Source organism: Rhineura floridana, chromosome 1 (assembly GCF_030035675.1).
Source record: "Rhineura floridana isolate rRhiFlo1 chromosome 1, rRhiFlo1.hap2, whole genome shotgun sequence".
Taxonomy (NCBI): domain Eukaryota; kingdom Metazoa; phylum Chordata; class Lepidosauria; order Squamata; family Rhineuridae; genus Rhineura; species Rhineura floridana.
The window spans coordinates 279,273,824-279,293,267 of NC_084480.1; the positions used below are offsets into that span (position 1 = coordinate 279,273,824).

The 19,444-nt window shown below is 41.2% G+C and overlaps 1 protein-coding gene across 1 annotated transcript in view; it reads left to right on the forward strand.

Annotated features, from left to right (window-relative positions):
• The window catches only part of CNBD1 (cyclic nucleotide binding domain containing 1), a 222,096-nt gene that overhangs the window by 162,714 nt on the left and 39,938 nt on the right, over positions 1-19,444 (forward strand). The window contains exon 9 of the mRNA XM_061611552.1: positions 18,597-18,706. Within this exon, the coding sequence (XP_061467536.1) occupies positions 18,597-18,706 (110 nt within the window). The remainder of the gene's footprint in view (positions 1-18,596; positions 18,707-19,444) is intronic.

The following is a 19,444-nucleotide window of genomic DNA, read 5'->3' on the forward strand; positions in this document are numbered from 1 at the left end:
AGATTTGTGGAGCTGGAATATGGCAACCCTAACCAAAGGTGTTGCCTTTCACCGTAATTGTTTCAACCCAAGTTCTCTTGAGCTGCATCATCCTAATCACCAGAAAACCAGTTATGTGTAGTGGGCTCTGGTGAGCCTGCTTGGTTGCTTTTGTGAACAGCTACTCAGTACTGTCATGATTACATTACCTGTGGCTAACCAGGAAACTTGGGGTCACTTGGAGCACATTCAAAGCAAAGGGAGACAACTTGTCAGGGTTTACTGAGAATGAGAAGTCATGACATATTGCAATGTGGGTGGGATGAAGGGTATGGAAGCTCTCTAGGTTCCCAGCCGCAACGATGCTCCACCACATTGCAGCCTCTGTTTTCATCAGGGCACATATGGACTGAGTAGTTTTCAGCATACATACTTTGAAGGTGAAGCATTAAATTTAAATTAAATTTAAATGTAGCTATATCAGTTAAACTGCTCTCCTTTTTTTGTGATGCAACTAAATTCCCTTTAAAGTGATATAATAAAAAGAGCAGGGGGAAGAACTTTGTGGCAAGGACATTAGCCCTGAGATGTTAGGCTCGTATACTGATTCGTATACTGAATATTCTCCCAGATAACATTTAAATGTCACAAACTCAACTTTGCTCCCTACTAGTTTAATGTGTAAAACAGCATTTAAACTATTTTTAATCCAACCTCTTGTTTACAAGATAAGCCATAATGATTCCTGTTAATAAGCATGGATTCTCTGTTTTGAAGCAGCAGGAATTCTTAATTCTAGGAAATGGCAGGGCTGCCTCATCACCTTTAGTATTCAAGAAGGTCATTCCTTTGCCCATAGATTTCTTTGATGCTTCTCTTTTATAAGTATAAACCCATGGTTTGAATATAGCAAAAATTCACTCTTGTGCAGGGACCCAGCATAATGCTCAGTCATCACTTACAATGTTTGAACTAAGATTAAGCAGTTCATAATTTGCCTTCCCCTGACCAGCGCTGTCAGAAGGACAGCATTTTTATCTGAACGCAATTTAGGGTGGGAGGAGGGAATGGACATATTTTTATCCTGGATACTTCACACATAGTTCAAGTATGGAATTTGCTCCCACAGGAGGCAGTTATGGCCACCAACCTGGATGGCTTTAAAAGAGGATTAGACCAACTTGTGGAGGATAAGGCTATCAGTGGCTACTAGCCATGATGGCTATGCTCCACCTCCACAGCTGGAGGCAGTATGTTTCTGAATACTAGTTGCTCGAAACTGCAAGGGAGTGGGGAGAGTATTCTTGTGCTCAGGTCCTGCTTGAGGGCTTCCCATAGGCATCTGTTTGGCTACTGTGAGAACAGGATGCTGGACAAGATGGGCCACTGGCCTGATCCAACAGGGCTCTTCTTATGTTCTTACATTTTGAAACTTTGCATTTTCCTGGTGTAACTGAATGTTTGAAAGAATTCAAGCACATCCCTAACCATTTGTTATTTATTTTGATTATTTATATGCTATTACGACCCTTTGCCTAGGCCCCAGGATTATTTACAACAAAATCAAGTAGATAAAAATGCATAAAACTCATAAAAACAACACAGTCCATTAAAAATGCAAAACAAACCAATAGCAATCAGATCTCTCCTGCTCCAAATGACCTCCAAAAAGATGCACAATGGCCAACTATAAAGAGATGTACCTTAGCAGGTAAAGAGTTCCACATGCAAAGAGCTCCACATGGAAAAGCCTTTCCTGGACCCTTAAACCATGTATCTCATCCCATGTAGGGAACACCAGGCAGGCCTCATTTGCTGATCTTAGAACATGTGCTGGTCAATATGGGAAAAGGTGTTCTTGAAGGGTCTCAAGCTGTTTAGGACTTTATACATCATCAGAGGAAGCATATTGAATTAGGCTGGGGAAACAACTGACAACCAGTTGAGCTGTTTTAAGATAGGGGCAATATCCTTGTGGCCTGCTGCCCCTACCAGAATTCTTGATGTAGCATTTTACCTTTGTTGCAATTTCCAGATCGTCCTCAAGGACCGTGTACATAAAGTTAATCCTGAAGGTTCATATGACCTTTGGTATATAATGTCCACCTGAAGTTTATTTCATTTATTTAGTGTCCTTCCTTGTAAAAAAGCCCAGTGCAGTGGACAGCATGCAATCTGTCTAAATACAACTGTGTCACACTGCAGTTTGCACTGCCACAGACAGGTGGCACTGCAAACTGTTGCATGAATGTTTTCCCCACCCCCACCTGCATACTGCCCACCACCACTCGCCTCAGCAAGTAAGCAAGGTGGCAACAGCAGTCTGCCCAGGGTGCAGCTGGCTGGCCGGCATGTGGCAGCAGTGTTTGTCCAGGGGAGGCAGCAGTGGAGGGTAGTGGCTGTGGAGCGGCAGCCTGGGCAGGGTGCGTGGGAGGCCAGTATGTGGCCTAGCTGCACTGCATTGTTTGTACTAGGGGGTGGCAGCAGTGGTGGCAGAGGAACAGATAAGGCAAATGGGTTGGTGAGGGGAGTGGGGTTGCTGGGGGTTGGCAGCTGGGTTGGGGGGTGGTCAGGGAGTGGAAGTGGAGTGAGCAGGAGGGCAGAGTTCCCCTAGTAAATAAATGAATATAACCAATAATTAAAAGATCTTTTAAAAATTACATTAAAAAAATACAACAAAGCACCATTTGCGCTCTCTCTCTCCCTCTCTCTCTCTCTCTCCCTCCCTCTCTCTCTCTCTCTCCCTCCCTCTCTCTCTCTCTCGCTCTGTGTGTGTGTGTGTGTGTGTGTGATCTTTCCTGCCCATGTCTGGGTTGTCATCTGTAGCCATTGCTAGACACACAGTTTTGAACACAACCCCAAATGATATAAATTGCAGTGGGTGAGAGTAGAAAACTAATCCAAAGCAATTCATGTTGATCTTAAATTATATTTTTTAAAAACACAGATGAGAGAGGAAAAGTATCAAGTTATGCAACAGGAGGCAATTTACTTTTATTTAGGAAATGTCTTCTGATGATCATTCCTTCCGTCTCACTTGCCCAGAAGTGGTGGCCAGCTGGAAAACTGACTTCCTGGCTGCCATTATTTGAAATATATTGGCTTTTTTGAAAAGTTTGACACATGAAACCCTAAAATGAGTCAACTTAGGTTCCCCAATCCCACCCCTGTTCTTGATTCTGGTTTAGAGATTAATCTCCACAAAACTGGCAGAAGTGCCAGCAATAGCAACTACTAAATCATTCCTAGATTGAAAAGTTTTAGAAAATTGAGAATCGTACCCTTGAGAAAGCTATGAGTCTGAATTTAGAAAATGCCAGTGCATTTAGAAAAAAAAAAAAACAGATGAAATTATGGTTTTGCCCCTGTAACTGAGAGCAGATAACAGGACTAATGGAAAGCTGTAGGAACATTGCAATCTGTGCCCTACTTGCATGTGTGTGTACATGGTGTGGCATTCTTTTACTGTCACTTACTTCATTGTACAAATATTGAGATGGTGCAACTCTGACAGACTTAGAGGAACATTGGCAGGGTCTGGATCTGTTTGTGTGCTTGTGGTTTACAACACTTCTTTCACACATTATTAGTTTCCTTAAAAATATGTGTCTGTGCCCTTGTTTAGAACACGCTCAGTAGACATTGAGATTACATTTCATTCTCTGTTAAATCCTGGAAGATGTGTGGCATTTCAGCGAAAGTAAAGAAATATAGAGAATTCTCCAGTTTGCTCAGCATGAAGCCTTTTGTTCCAAACACTAACAGAGGACAATTGACAATTGGCTGCAGGAAGAAATCCTTTGTTCCAGATATCTGGAGTATATCTTAAATCACACCCATCTGACAGCATGATGACTAAACTGGTTTTGCTTGGGAGGGACACTCTTAGGAGTTGAAAGAAAAGCCAGAAGTTTTATGGGAGATTCTAACTTGACTAGGAAACTTTTTGTACTATAGGAAACTGAACTGACATTGCTGTAAATTAAATACTGCTGAGTATTTGCTTCTGCACCCCCAATAATACCAGGTTACTATACCCTGTGTAAAAGCTGTCCTGAGCCCTCTGATGCTTGAGATATGGTGACTGCAAAACAATTTGTAGCTGTTACAAGAGGTTTTTTGTTTGTTTGTTTGCTTGCTTGCTTCTTTTTGAGAGAGGGAGAGAGGCCCTGGCATCAGGCTTTGAGGTCAGAGCTTGGAAGTAATCATTACTTTTTTGAGGAACGAGTGGATAATTCCTTTACATTTTGATTGTAATAGAATGAGGAGTAATTTTATTACTTTTGAGGAGTAATTGTAATGTTTCCAGCATTACTTTTGGACATTACTTGCAGGGCTGGCTCCAGGCATGCCAGAGCCCTTGGGCACCAGCCTGCCATGGGCCCTGGCACCTGCAGGCACACACACACCACCTACCTACCAGGCTGGCAGAGAAGCTGGAGGTTGGGTGGGCGAGGGGAGCAGGACGCCGGGTAAGCAAGTGAGCAGGAGGGCAGGGGGGAGGATGAGCGAGTGGGGGGAGAGGGTGAGTGGGCAGGGGGGAGGGTGAGTGGGCAGGGGGGAGGGCGAGTGGGCAGAGGGGAGGGCGAGTGGGCAGGGGGGAGGGCGAGTGGGTGGGGGTGAGGGGTGGGCAAGTGAACAAGCGGGGGTGGGCGAGCCAGCAGGGGATAGGGAGGGTGAGTGAGCAGGTGGGGGAAGGTGAGTGAGTGGGGGGAGGGCAAGCAAGGGAGTGGGCAGGGGCAGAGGGTGAGCAGGCAGCCATGGGGCTGAGCAAGCGAGTGGGCGTGGGTGGGCTGGCGAGTGGGTGGACAGCTGCCTCCCTATAATCTGTAGCAGGGAGCCTGCCATGGAAGGGGAGCACTACTCCACCACCATAATGAGGGGCCCCTGTGGGTCATGGGGCCCTCAGCCAGTGCCCCACCTGGCTACCCTTTGGAGCCTGCCCTGATTACTGGGGGGGGGAAGCAGGGGAAGTCTTATGCTTCTTTGATTTGTGGATGAAAATCATGTGCCTCAAACTGGGCTTTTGTGCAGCGTCACTCTTCCCTCATGCTCTGTGGGTGGGGAGGAGATGACGAGGGAGGAGGTAGAGAGTGAGACGGGGTGGAGTGGAGAAAACAATTGTTTTTAAAAATGGATAGTGGTGGTGAAGAATGGAGTGGAGGGGAAAAGGAGCCGGAGGGCAAGGACATGGATAAAGGAGGAGAAGGAGGCAGCAGCAGAATGCAGATAAAGAACTGTGGAGGTGAAAGATGACAACGTGTGTGTGTGTGTGTATGTGTGTGTGTGTGTGTGTGAATACTGTGTTTGCACTTGGCACACAAAGTGGCCTCCACCACCCTCTCTGGCTACTGTGCTGCATTTGCAGTATTTTAACTTTTTTGCATCTCAGGGGAAAATGTTTGCTCGGGTGAGTGTCCCTTAGTTGGTGGCAGGGCAGGGTCCAGGAGGTGGTTAAGTGAGAGAGATTGTGCTTGCTGGCTGAGGGTGGGGTTTGCACTTGGTTTGACGTGCAAAGATCTGAGTAGTGGCCTCTGCCTCCCTCCCCACCTCCCTTACCAGCGGAGAGACCACCATTGCTATCTTATGGATAAAAAGAATTATTCTACTACCTCTGTATGTGTGTGTTTATTTTTAATGTTGTTTTAGGCTACTTAGATGTGCAGCAGCCAAGGCCAGCACCTTGTAGGTGTTCTTTTTTTTAAAGTAACAAATGTAATTGTAGTGATTACCTTTGAGAAAAAGTAAAGTAATCAGTTACTTTCAGAGCAATTGTAATTGTAATGGTAATTACTACCTTTTTGGGCCATGCAATGGTAACTGTAATTTATTACTTTTTAAAAGTAATCTTCCAAGCTCTGTTTGAGGTCACATCCACACCATACCTTTAAAGCACTCTTATACCACTTTAACAATCATGGCTTCCCCCTATAGAATTCTGGGAAATGTAGTTTATTAAGTGTTCTGAGAGTTCGGAGACCCATTACAGAGCTACACTTCCAGGCACCCTGGACAAACAACAGCTCCCAAGATTCTTTGGGGGAAGTCATGACTGTTAAAGTGGTATAAGAGAGTTTTGAAATGTTAGGGATGTAAGAAGGCATTGATTTTCATTCCATTATTTGTCTCACTATCTGCTATGGTGAGGTTTTATGTAATTAATTACATAATTAATAACATTATCATTAGGTTATTCCACTCCATTCGTTTAAACGCAAAGGAAATGCAATTCAAATTGAAAAACAGAATCAATCACATATCTTTACATATTGTTTGTGAACTGAAAACACCAACTACAGTGAATTCTAGGGATGGGATCCATTGGCTTGTGTCACTTTGAAAGCATTCCATTGACCTAACAGGCTGGTATCAATTCGAGTTAGTTCGTCATCCACTAGCCCCTCGCAAAAAATATTGATATTAATATCAATATTTTAAAAGAAAATATCAATAATTTGAAAGGAAATATCAATATTATCATTCTTAATATACATATTTTAGAGGTTCTCTTTTTTGTAAAAAAAACACATTTTTGAATATAGCTGCAGAAAATCACTACATAAAAATCTGATCCGCAACTATAGAGAATACACAAATTTGGTTCCAAATCCGAATTGGGCAGAATTCTAGCACATCCCTAGCAAATACTGATTGTGTTTGCTGGATTAACGTCTATTTGTCACATGGAACAAAAAGGCAAATGCTGGCAAGTTCTGCTACTGTTTCTGCTTTTGTTAGAATTCGATGACATCCCTGTTAAATGTATGGTGTAGACGTGACCAGAAACTAAAAAGTCAAGACACACAAAGAAGGGAAAGAGGAAGGGAAAGTAGAAGAGGGAGATCAGTACTTCAAGGTGAGAAGTAAGTGGTAAGTTATAAGCAGGTGTTTATATCCAGTTCAGACCAGGGTGATCTTTCTTTGCAGGAGTTCATGCTTGAACAGCAATTAGTGGCTCTTTTTCCTCTGGCTGATGGATGGAGCCAGAATGTTCTCTTCTCTTGCATCTGCAATCCCACAGCTATTGGCAGCTTAGCAGAGTTTCTGACAGGAAGGGGAACAACTATAAGAACAAAAGAAGAGCCCTGCTCGATCAGGCCAGTCACCCATCTTGCCCAGCAACCTTTTCTCACAGTGGCCACAGAGGGAAGCCTGCACAGAAGACCTGAGTGCAACAGCACTCTCCCCTGTTGTGGTTCCTGCAGTTATCTCCCTGCAGTTGTTTATTCTCTGGCTGACAGATGGGGCCAGGTTGGCCTTGATGTTGTTCCTGGGAGACAAGCCTTTCCTTTTGTGTTCTGTCTTCACAAGTGCCAACTGCAAGAAATGGGACAGCCTTTTTTTGCGTCAGTTTCAGTCCCAGGAAGGGGCATTGAAAAGATGCTGGTTTTACAGTAGGTGCATACCAGTGTAAATGAACCTATTACTATCTTGCCAATCCTTAGGATCAAACTACATATCACTTTAGATCCATCTTTGAACCCTGTCTGTTGGGGTTCCTTGGGTCTTTTTTAAAAAACAAAAGCAGCCACGGAGTCCCTCAGTCTGGATCAGGACTATGGTGCAGTGGTTCAACTCTTCCCCATACCATTTTCTTGCTGAACATCACCCTCAAGTTACTAATTGCCCTCAGAGTTGCTGATGACAGCAAATAGCAGCTTTGGAGGGATGATTTTCAGCCAGAAAACTCTGTGTGTGTGTGGGGGGGGGGCTTATCTACATGGGAGCATTTCTGTGTAGCAAATACACTGCTTTTACCATTGCAACAGATTTGCAAAGTCCACACTTTGTGCTCAATGGTAGCTTCAAATCCGTTGGTTTCCATTTACACAAGTAGGTGTTCCTCTGGGAAGGATTAGTGTCAGTGTTTCCCTGTGGCCTCACCCTCTAATTTTATATTTTTACTCCCTCCAGTTGCTCAGTTACTGGGCATGTGCAAATATTTTTGACCTGCACAGTATTTCCACTTCCTCCTGCCCCCACTGCTTCCTGAAGTTTGGCGGTTGAAAAGAAGTGGGGCCATCTGCCCCCCTTTCTCTGCTGCCCTTTGTTTTTTCTGAGTTAATTTTTCCCTGCTGGAAAAACAAATCAATATAATATCAATATTTTAAATAAAATTTCAATATCAATATTGATGTTTTCTCAAAATATCAATATCGATATTGAAATTTTGAGAAAATATTGACTTCCGGGAAGGGTGACTTAGCCTGTGCCTGCTTTTGAGACGGGCTCCTGCCTCAAAAGAAGCTTATTCAGATATATCAGTCAGTTTTTTCTTTTTTTTTGACTGATTAAACTTCTCCCGGGTAGGGAGAAACGAAGAGATTAACCTCAAAGCCTATTTTTGTTGGGACGACCAGATCTCATTAATTTATGGGACGAGGTCCAGCCGACGAAGGTGGGACGGATTTTCAACGGCAAGCTCTATCTGATAAAGCGAACGTTCATCTTATCTTCTAAGAGAGAACGCACTAACAGGCAAGCACCCTTCTTTCTATATTTTTCTTTTACTTGACTTAAATTGTTGCTGTTTAAAAGAGATTTGCCAGATTGATCGGTTTTTGACATCTCACTGGGGAGCCATAACTTCTCTCTGCTACGCACTAATTAATAGCTTATCTCTGTTTTTGTTGCAAAAAGCTGTCCTGGATTTGCATTCTAAAGATATACACAGAAGAGGGATTTCTATTCCAGATTTTTATTTTGAAGAATATTATATTGTCTGAGACTACTCTCTTTTTGGTCTATTTTATTTTGACGAATCTGTTTTCTGACGACTGCCATTAATTGTTTCGATCCTGGGAACTGCATTTTGTTTACTTAACTATGGAGAGATAAGGCTGTCTGCTCTGTTTATACTGTGATGTCACCAAGTTTGGAGTATTAACCCAATTGTTGCTGAAATAAGAAGTGGTTTTCCTATATTTTTCTTTTAAAATGGCAATTAAGAAAGTGGCTGAGAATCTGGAAATAACTATGTTTCAGAAAATAATGGATGAGATTGAGATAACGAAACAAAACCTGCGACAGGGTTGTAAGGAGTTGAAAATTGAATTGAGTAAAATGACGCAGGAGATTAAAGATATAGGGGTCCCTGTGAGAGAGGTGACCCTGGAAGGGGTCCCTGTGAGAGAGGAGACCCCGGAGATTGGAACAAACGTGGAACAGGAAAAAGATTTGGAGTCTATGGACTTTAGAAATAAAATCTATTGTTTGGAGACACAGGAGATTAAAGACATAGGGGTCCTTGTGAGAGAGGAGACCCTGGAGACTGGAACAGGGGTCCCTGTGAGAGAGGAGACCCTGGAGACTGGAACAGGGGTCCCTGTGAGAGAGGAGACCCCGGAGATTGGAACAAACGTGGAACAGGAAAAAGATTTGGAGTCTATGGACTTTAGAAATAAAATCTATTGTTTGGAACTCAATGTTATCTCTGAAGAAATTAATGAAGATTCTAGAGATAAAGTTATCAATGGCATGGATAATCTTCTGGACTGGAATGATGTGATGGAGCCCAATATAGAGAAAATCTATGGAATTAACTGCAGCCATGTGACAATGGAAAAACTTTCAAGAGATGACCCAGTGTATTTTGAAAAAAAGAACAGAGATATGATTTTACAGCAGTATTTCAGCAACCTATTCAGAATGGATGGCAAGAAAATATTTGGGATAGAGGTAATTCCCATCAGACTCTTACTATATGACTATGGCTTTGACAGCAAGATTATTATGGAATACTGATAATGGAAGATTGGATACTGAAATTACTGGACTTAACAAGACTACTGAAGATGGAAGATGGAAAATGGAACTAATAGGGATAATAGAACAATGGCTACTGAAATTACTGAACCTAACAGATTCTGATGTGATGGATTAATTGAAATGTTTATTTTGACTATGGTTATGACAATAAGATTATCATAATTAGTAATGAGATGGATTAATCGATATGCTTATCTGGAAAAAAAAAATTGATAGATATATTTCTTAAAGAATTGAAACCTCTCTTTGACTTTTTGTGGAAAGAATAAAGTAATGTTTATGAGATTTGATGATTAAGTAAGATAACTATTGGAGGAAAGTGATTTTAAAATATGACTTAAGAGACAGGATTGTTATATATTATAGACTTATAACTGATCTGATCTTTGACAAATGGGAAGTCAATATTTTACTCTTTATTTTTTATTTTTATTTTTATTTTTATTTTTTTGTTTAACTATTTTTGATTTTGTTTTTTGTCTTTGAATGTTTTATGATTTCGTCTTGTATGTTTTATGAAAATTTGAATAAAAATTATTGAAAAAAAAAAAAAGAAATTTTGAGAAAATATTGATATTTTTGAGGTGATTTTTTTTTTAAAATCCACTTTAGATTTTTTAGGGGGGGAAATGGAAACCAGGTGTGGAGAGATGTTACTTCAAAATTCTGTTCGCAAAGATAGAGAATATTAGAAAGAATGATAAAATCCAATTGCAATTCCCATTGCTAGTTACAAGGAGTGAAGGAAGTTTACTTGGGGAAAAAGGGAGGGCTGCAGTAAACTGTGAAGGGGGGAGGACAGAACAGTCAAAAGTTGCTAGATAAACCGCTGGAAACAAAATGGAATTCATGGGACAGTTAGTGGGTAGAGAAAGAGCAGAGCTTGGAAAAGTTACTTTTTTGAACTACAACTCCCATCAGCCCCAGCCAGCATGGCCACTGGATTGGGCTGATGGGAGTTGTAGTTCAAAAAAGTAACTTTTCCAAGCTCTGAAATAGCTGAAAGTGATGATTCATCCACCCACTAAAAACCATTGAAGCAAACTGTCTTCAAAGACATGTGGAGAGGAGTGGAGCGGTATTGTTCTAACCTTTTTGTATTATCAGTGGATTGGATTAGTATGGATTTACAGGGGGAAAACTGCATGATAGCTTCTGTTAGCCAGTAACATCATGTGAACCATGTGAATTAAAATATGTGAGTAGCACCAAACACACACTAAACCACCATGTAGATGAGCCCAGAGAGAGAGAGAGAGAGAGAGATCCCTGGCACCTCCCAGTAGGGCTAGGAAAGACCACATGCATGAAACCTTGGAGAATCGTTGTTAGTCAATGTAGAGAATATTAAGCTAAATGGGACAGCTTGTCTGATTTAGTATAAGTCAGCTTCCCATGTTCCTATGCACAGCTAGCAGCCTTATCCTCATCCTCACCTATCCATAGCAGTTCAATAAAGAAAGTTTGCCGACAACGCCGCTACTTCTGTTTATCTTGTTTCCTCAAGAACTGAAAGCCATAGAAAGCTACATGCTCACCTCACCTCTCAGCTGTAGCGATGGTTTAACCGCCAAGCCTAACTATTGTGTGTCACGTCATCGGCATTTGAACAAGAATCCCTAGCAAAAGAGAATTTATATTGGTACGTCAAGGTAAAGCTTTCCAGGCAATTTCATTGAGGAAAAGGTTGTTCTCTGCTTCTTCATCTTGCTTGGAGCTACTGTCAGAATTCAGGTTGTTCTGTGAAGCAGCTGTAAAATACTAGTTTATTTTAAACAAGCAACTGACTTTAAAAGGCTCAGCAAGAGTTCAGACTGAGACCCCATCTGCACTTTACATTTAAAGCAGTATCATACCACATTAAACAGTCATAGCGTCTCTCAAATCCTGGCAAACAATAGTCTGTCAAGGATGCTGAGAGTTGTTAGGAGACCCCTGTTCCCCTCACAGAGCTACAATTCCCAGAGTGACTTAACACTCAATCCCTCTTCTCAGGGAACTCTGAGAATTGTAGCTCTGCGTGAGGAATAGGGGTCTCCTAACAACTCTCAGCACCCTTAAAAAGAATGTAATTCCCAGGATCCTTTGGGGGGAGCTGTGACTGTCTAAAGTGGTACTTCTTTAGATGTATAAAGTGGATGGGGCCAAAAATGAGGGGAACCCCTCCCCTGGGTTTAAGAAAAGAATGTAGCTGTGTGCTTGTGAATGTATAGATAAATCACTAAAAAAGCCATATCCTTTGGTGCTAAAAATTAGACTAAAAAATAATAATGATTGATCCTTAGGCTTTGACAGTTAAATGTAAAGACTACAATAACTGCAGAAGTCCTACTGGAGACAAAAGGGACCTGTGAAAGAGCATGGCTGTGATTCACTGTTCCCTGTTATTCCTTCCTTCTTGTGCAGGTGAACTTCCAAGTGGGTCTAACCCCAAATATATGCAGAGATCTGTTTAGGATTTCAAGCTTTCCCTCTAGCATTCCCCAACAAGGGCAAATCTTGTATTTTTGATTTTGAGTCAGAATTCTATTTACATTTATTTATTCGTTATCGTACTCATAAGGCACCCCATAATAAAATAAATGGTCTAGACACTAAAACAACAATAAAACACTGGTACAATAAAAATGTACAATAAGTTTAAAAATCCAACCATCATAACAGCCATGTATAAAAGACCAGCACATAAAATACCATAAGAAGGCCAAATTTCTGATTCATACAGAAGCTAAAAATCACCAACCAGATCATAGAGACTAAAAACAAACGAGTGAGATGTTAAAAGGTCTGAGGGAACAGAAAAGTCTTGGCATGGCACCAAAAGGACAACAAGTTAGGCACTAGGCGAGCTTCCTTAGGGAAAGCTTTCCATAGTATAACACAAATTCTAGGATGAAAGGATGGCCATACCAGCCCATTTTTGAAGGTTTTAGTTTTAAAACTATCCTGTCTCAATTTGTGCACCACTTCTGAAGGGGCTTAGCTCCCAAGATGGTCCCTTCATAAATGTACTGCAAAGGTACAATGCCCACAGATGATGCTGATTAGGGACTATAGAGGATGAAGTTCAAGAAACAAAAGAGTGAAGGATTTTAACAAAGGGCACCCAGCGCCACCGCAGGCACAGGCTATAGTAATGCCGACAAGAATTAATTTTCTTGCCCTTTCCCTCCCTTTCTCTTGCTGACTGTGTTAATTATGCAGCTGTGAAAGGGATTGTTATTATTAATGAAAATGTTCCATGTATTTAGTTGTTCACAGTTAGGTTCATCTACCAGACGACATGGTATTTCAGAAGTGTGTAACAAAAAGATATTAAGTCTATGGGGGAAAGAAATAGATTTTATGACAATTTTATTTAAACCTGCAGATAACTATAGAGGGCTGTCTGCTGGAATTCACTTCACCCGCAGTAGTGGTGCAGCTCATTATTTTTCAAGTGGGAAACTTACTGACTTATATAGCCCGACATTAAGGACTGTAGCACTAAAGAGCACCAGACATTTATCTTAATGCAACATCTCTTTTTGCTTATGAACGTCTCCAGTAGCACCTCAAGCAGAGGTGTGCACTGACCACAAGATTTGGTTCAGAGACAGATTCAGCGCTTCAGGAAACAGCCTGTCTCAGTCTGAAGCACTTTGAAGGGTGCCTGATTCAGCTTTAGAAAATTGAGGTTTCGCTTCCCCCCATTTCACTACTGGGAAATAAAACTTGGCTATAACTTTTTCCTCTTTTGATGAAAGTGGAAGAAATTTTGCAGGCATAGCCAACCTCTCCAGAGTAGATAAAGCCTGCCAAATTACAGCCAAATCACATTTAAAGTTTGATTTTTTTTAAAAAAAGGAATTTATAGATTTTTACATTTCTGCATAGAATTAGATGAAATTTGCAGGTAAGGCAATCTATACTGAGGAGATGAATCCTGCCAAATTTCAGAAGGATATCTGCAATGACTTTCTTATAAGGACAGCTGTTACAGTTACAGTGGGAATCACTTAATCCGTCCTAGTGTTTTGTGGGCAATTGCAGACATGAGAGAATATGAAACCTACAAAATTGCAGACAAAGCTGCCCAGCAGGTTTTGCACTAGGCAGCTTTAAATTTGATTTAGGGGTGGTGGTGAAGAGAACTTTCCTCCCCCAAAGCACTGGGATTGGAGAATCTGGGTAAAATAATTCCTTCTGATTACAAACTTGACCCCTCAATCGTAATGGAGCTCTGTCTTCTTCCTCATCGCACCCTGACATTTACTCTACCTCTACCCTCCCTCCCTTACATGTTTTATATATGGTAAGGTCAGAGACATTAGTTTCACCTTTAGGAAACACTTGTGTATAGTTTCCCCCCCTTTTTTGCATCTGAGTCCACCACATGGCACTGGGGAGGGGTCCACGCTTCAACTCAGGGCACCTTGTACATATCCCACTTCACCTTGGACAAGCCCAGAATCCCTCTGAAGCATTCCACTTTGGTTTGGAATTTATCTGAAACCACTGCACACCACTAGTCTCAATACCAGGTTGATAGACTAGTGAAGTCAGTGTTCTGGAGTCTGCCTTATGGCTGGATATGTTAAGCACTATTTTATGCCATGATTGAAGGAATAAAATGTTTGTTTCAGATCATGCAATACGTGGGAGCATAAGGAGCACGTTTGTTATCCCAAAGCAGAGATGAAGAAGGTATAAACAATACACATTCTCTTTCATGCTTTGGGGTTTTGTGTAAAAGGGAGAAGTCCTGTATCTACTCCACAGCCAAACTTGTGCCCCTGACAGGGGTGCAGGCCACGTGGAACTATTGGATTCATAAGATACATTTTTAAAAGGAAATAAGGCTTCATCCAAGAGAGATTTGTTTGTGTCCATCTCCACACAGGTTTACCCTTTCCTGTGCTTCTTGAACCTGGAACAGAACACACAACATCTGATATATACCTTCACACAAATACAACCCTGTTCTTCATGGAATTTTATGATAACTGGCCAGGCAGCATATGTTTTTGAAGTTGTTTAACATCTTATTCTGGGCATCTTATATTCTTGTATTATATTTTATGGTGTGATTTTACCGAGAGAATTGGGGTACATTATATAAAAATGGTTATTACTGTAAAAATGGCATTCTTTATTTTTATTAAAAAGTCTGAGTCTTAGAGTCACCTTGGCCTTCGTAGAACAGCCAGTATTTTTGTTTTAAGTCATCCATAAATCTGGGTTAAATGATGAGTGGTGCTCAGTTCACAACCACTTTGCATCAATGAGCTGTCACAAAGGAGCATATAATGGTAGCATTACACTTTGAAAGCATTTGCGTTTATTATTGCTATTTTTTTCCAGCCATGGAAAAATGTTAGGTGCCAATTCAAGCTGAGCAATCCAGCTGGTGTAGAGCAGGCAGATTCATAGCTTCATTGAGTTCAATAGAGCTTTGCTCTTGTATGCCTGCATCAAATAAAAGTCTGCAGTGACTTTGCACCACTCCAACTCCATGGAGCCTGCCTTCTTCCCAGCTGTTCAGTTCCCCTACCTTATATGGTCTCTTGCCCTCAGTTTCCATTTGTACTGGCCTAATGACTGTGTGGTTTTCATGGTAGCAAAATGCCAGGTTTTTTAGTACAATGGTCAATAATTCTTTTCCTGAAAGTCAGTATCTTCAATTTCTTACTGCAAAATCCTTGCTTTCCTTTTTCCTGCTTTCCTTTCCTTTCTCTTAATCAGAGTAGATACAGAGGGAAAACAAGATTAAATGTTAACTTAAAAAAAAACACACCTTAACTGTGGATGTAAGAAGGCATTATTCTCCATCTGCCCTGTATTTGTCACATGCAGCACTGTTTCCATGCCGCTGCAGTTCATCTTCCACCAAAACCTACATTATTTGTCTTGCTGTCCGCTGTGGCAGCATTACCTTAAGCAATTTATAAATTATGTAAATTACATTATTATTACATTATTCCACTCACACAATGCAAAGTAGGGGGGGAGTAATCAAATTACATATCATTTGTGGACTGAAAGTAACAACAGCTGTGAATGTTGATCGTATTTGCTGGATTGATTTCTGTTCTGGACGTAGGATGATTAAGGAAACATTGGCAATGTCCACTCCCATTTCTGTTTTGGTTGGAATTCTCTGAAATCCCTAATCATAACAGTAAAGTAGGAAGGCAGAGCCACTATTTGAGCCTGGAATGACTCTATTGGAATTCAGCACACCATTTTATTCAAAGTGGCATGATTCATAAGCAAGGAGTGCATGCATGCATGCTGTTGGATAGGAGAGGCAATCTGGGGAAAAAAGTAATCATCAGCTTGGCACAGAATAAAAATTGTTTAAATAAAGAACGGAAGTCTAGGGAGCATACACAATATACTTTTGTGTGTTACATATTGTGACCCACCTTTACATATTGTAAGGTTTCACCTGGAAAGGTGGCATAAATGATGCTTTAATAAATAAATAAACCAGATATATTTAGAACCAATTAGTCTGCAGTCCTATGTGCACTTAACTGGGAGTAATCCCCACTGAGTACAGGAGGATTTACATCCAAGTTAAAGATATATTGCACTATTAATCTGGAATGACTTCTGTCCCTGGCTCTATTCACTCTATTCAGATTTGAAACAGGACGTGAATGCAGAGAGTGCAGAAAATACTTTCTTTATCTTTCGATTGCTACTTAAATATGTTAAAAATGAACTTTTAAATAATGTCATCTAATTTCAAGAAAAACACAATTATAGCTGAAAATATGCAAACTGATCCAGACATGGTGTGTGTGTGTGTGCTCATTAACAGTGGGGGCAACTTTCCTGCATCTCTCACTCTTAAGTAAAGTAAATGTACTGCCTTCAAGTCGATTACGACTTATGGCGACCCTATGAATATGGTTTTCATGAGGCTGAGAGGCAGTGACTGGCCCAAGGTCACCTAGTGAGTTTCATGGTTTTGTGGGGATTCGAACCGTGGTCTCCCACGTCCTAGTCCAACACAGATGCACAGTAACATATCTGATACTTGATGGTTAGATGTTACCGTTGGCTCTGCACCCAAAGCACAGTAGGACAAATTGTGTCATTTGCTTGTTAGGGCAATATAGCATTTAAAGGCTTACTTGAAAAACTGGATATTTGGCATAATTCAAAATAAGTTTGAGCAAAAACGATTATTGGGGGAGAAAACCCCTCTATAATACCTATTCACTAATAGGCAAAAAACCTTGCAGTTTAAGAATGAACCTATAGCCAACAGATATTTGTATCAAACTTTAAAAAGCAGGGAAATTGGGCAGCTATAGTGAATGCACGAGGGAGCAGGAGACCTGACCTCCTCTCTGAGATATTGTACTGCCCTACAAATTTGTCAAAATGCCAACCCAATTTGGGTTGGTCTTTCCCAGTCCAATCCACTGCCTGTGGAGTTTGGAAGAATTTGGTAACATGTGCCTCTGAGCATATGGTGAGTGGTGGCAACACCTGCCATCTCCAAAGATGGAGAATTACATTTTTGTATGTTTGTTGGTGTTCTTACTTTGCTTCTTTTCTGTGTTATTACCGTTTCTACCGAGAGTCTAACCTAGAAAATTATATTTTTCTCATTATTCAGCCTAGAAATCTGTGTCAAATTTATTTTTATTTCAAAGCCTTTTTATTGGTCAATGTCATATTATGGTGAAGACAGCCTTTTGTGTTTCAAACTGAAAGTTATGTTCTATTTCTATTTTGGATGCATTAACAGTTGAATCTGAAACTGCAGTTGATGTAAAAGCAGACTGATTACAATATGTTGCTACTTAAGCCATGAATCTAGCTGTTGGGGAAAAACAAACTTGGCCTGCCCAAGATGCATGTGCTATGCTTAAATCACCCCACTTAAGGAAAAGTGGGCATGGTCAAGTAAAAATATAGAACATACCTAGAAATTTGCTAGAATATATTGCAAAGTAAATCGAATATATTTAAAGTGACGATCTGAACTATATCAACTCTTTTAATGTTGTTGCTTCCTCCCTGCTAAAACAAGATAAGCACAGCACATTTCTTGTTTCTGTTCTTTAGGATGATTGCAGCTGGGAATTATAGTTAGTGAAGGGTGCTAAGAGTTGCTAGGAGATGCCCTGTTCCACTCGGAGCTGCAATCAGAGTGGTTGACCTGTTATACCACACTGGCTACTGGAGCTCTGCCAGGGGAATAGGAGTCTCCTCTCAGCACCCTTCACAAACTACACTTCCTAGGATTCTTTGGGGGAAGCCATGACTGTTTACAGTGAAATAAAGGTCTGGTGTGTGTGTGGCCCCGATTAGGGAAGCCCAGCAGCTGGGAGTCTGACTTTTACAATACTGACAGTTGGTTCTTACTGAGCACTTATAATTGACTTCAATGCTAAATTTATTAAATTAATTAAAAATTAGCCAGGCATTTTTTTAACTTTTTAACTGCAGAAGATGAAGGTCAGAGTTTGTGGCAAGGTCAGTAATAGGATTATAGGTACTCTGTGAACATGGCTGATTTTTAATTAATTTCAACAGATTATGCAAACTTTTGACAAAAAAGTCCAGAAGGGGTCTGGGTTTTTCCTCTCTCTTCTTACCCTTTGAACTCTCGATTCTCTCTGACTATTTTGTGTATCGCCATGAAAATTTAGAGTGTTGTTAAGCAAGTGTTTCTGAGTTCAGGACTCTAAGTTTGGTAAGGTTTTGTTTTGAAATGAGTTTATGGGAAGCATCAGAATGGCCTGGGGGTTATTTTCAATTTAACATTGTGGAATACGAAACATCCACACTGGCTATAGTATACAGCCACTATCGTGGCTGTATAATCATTGTCATTTTTGTTGCAGTATTTATGAAAGGAGGAGAAATAAGCCAATATGTTGGATTCATTAAATCTGGATGCTGCAATGCTTACCGAATAATTCCAGCCCTTGTGAAGCGACCCTTAGGAAAAATGGTGAGGACTACATTCTCCTCTAGGATTTCAGTTCTAGAAATCATACTTTTGTTAGGTTATGTACTGAATGGGCCCAAGACAGTTTGCTGCCTGAGGCAAAGGACAAGATTCCACCCCCATCCTCCCTCAATTCCAATTGCAGAAGGTGCCTGGACAGCCTGTTGAATCTTACTTCAGCACTGATGACAGTATTCACCACTGCCTGGGGGCAGCAGACCAGCTCAGATGATGTAGAGCAGGCTGTGTAGCATACACAGCTCTGCCCCCCAACGCCTTCCTGCTTCTCCTTGCCACCCCCCCCCCAGTGTCTGCCACCCTATTGTGCATAATGGTAAAGCCAGCCCAGCAAAATAGGTCTACATTCATGAATAAAAGCTTAAGAATGAAAGAATATGGGCCCTTGACTTGAAGGCAGGGGTGAGGAACCTATTTGGCGATGATCTTTATTTGGCCCCACTCCATGGGCCAACTTTGATGGGTGGGTGGGACAACCCACCTGTCAATCACATTATGACAGCACTTGATTGACAGGTGGGTTGTCCTGCCCATCTGTCAAAATCCCTTGCAGGGGGTTCCCGAGCCCTTTGTGATCCTCCTTGCGCTTTTCCTTTCTACCCCTGATGTCAGAGGTGCAAAAGAGAAGCAAGGAGTAGCTTGCAAAAGGCTTTGGAACTCACAAATGGCTCCAGGTTTCTGGGGACCTTTGGGCACAGGGTATTTGGGGGCCTTGGGCCCTTC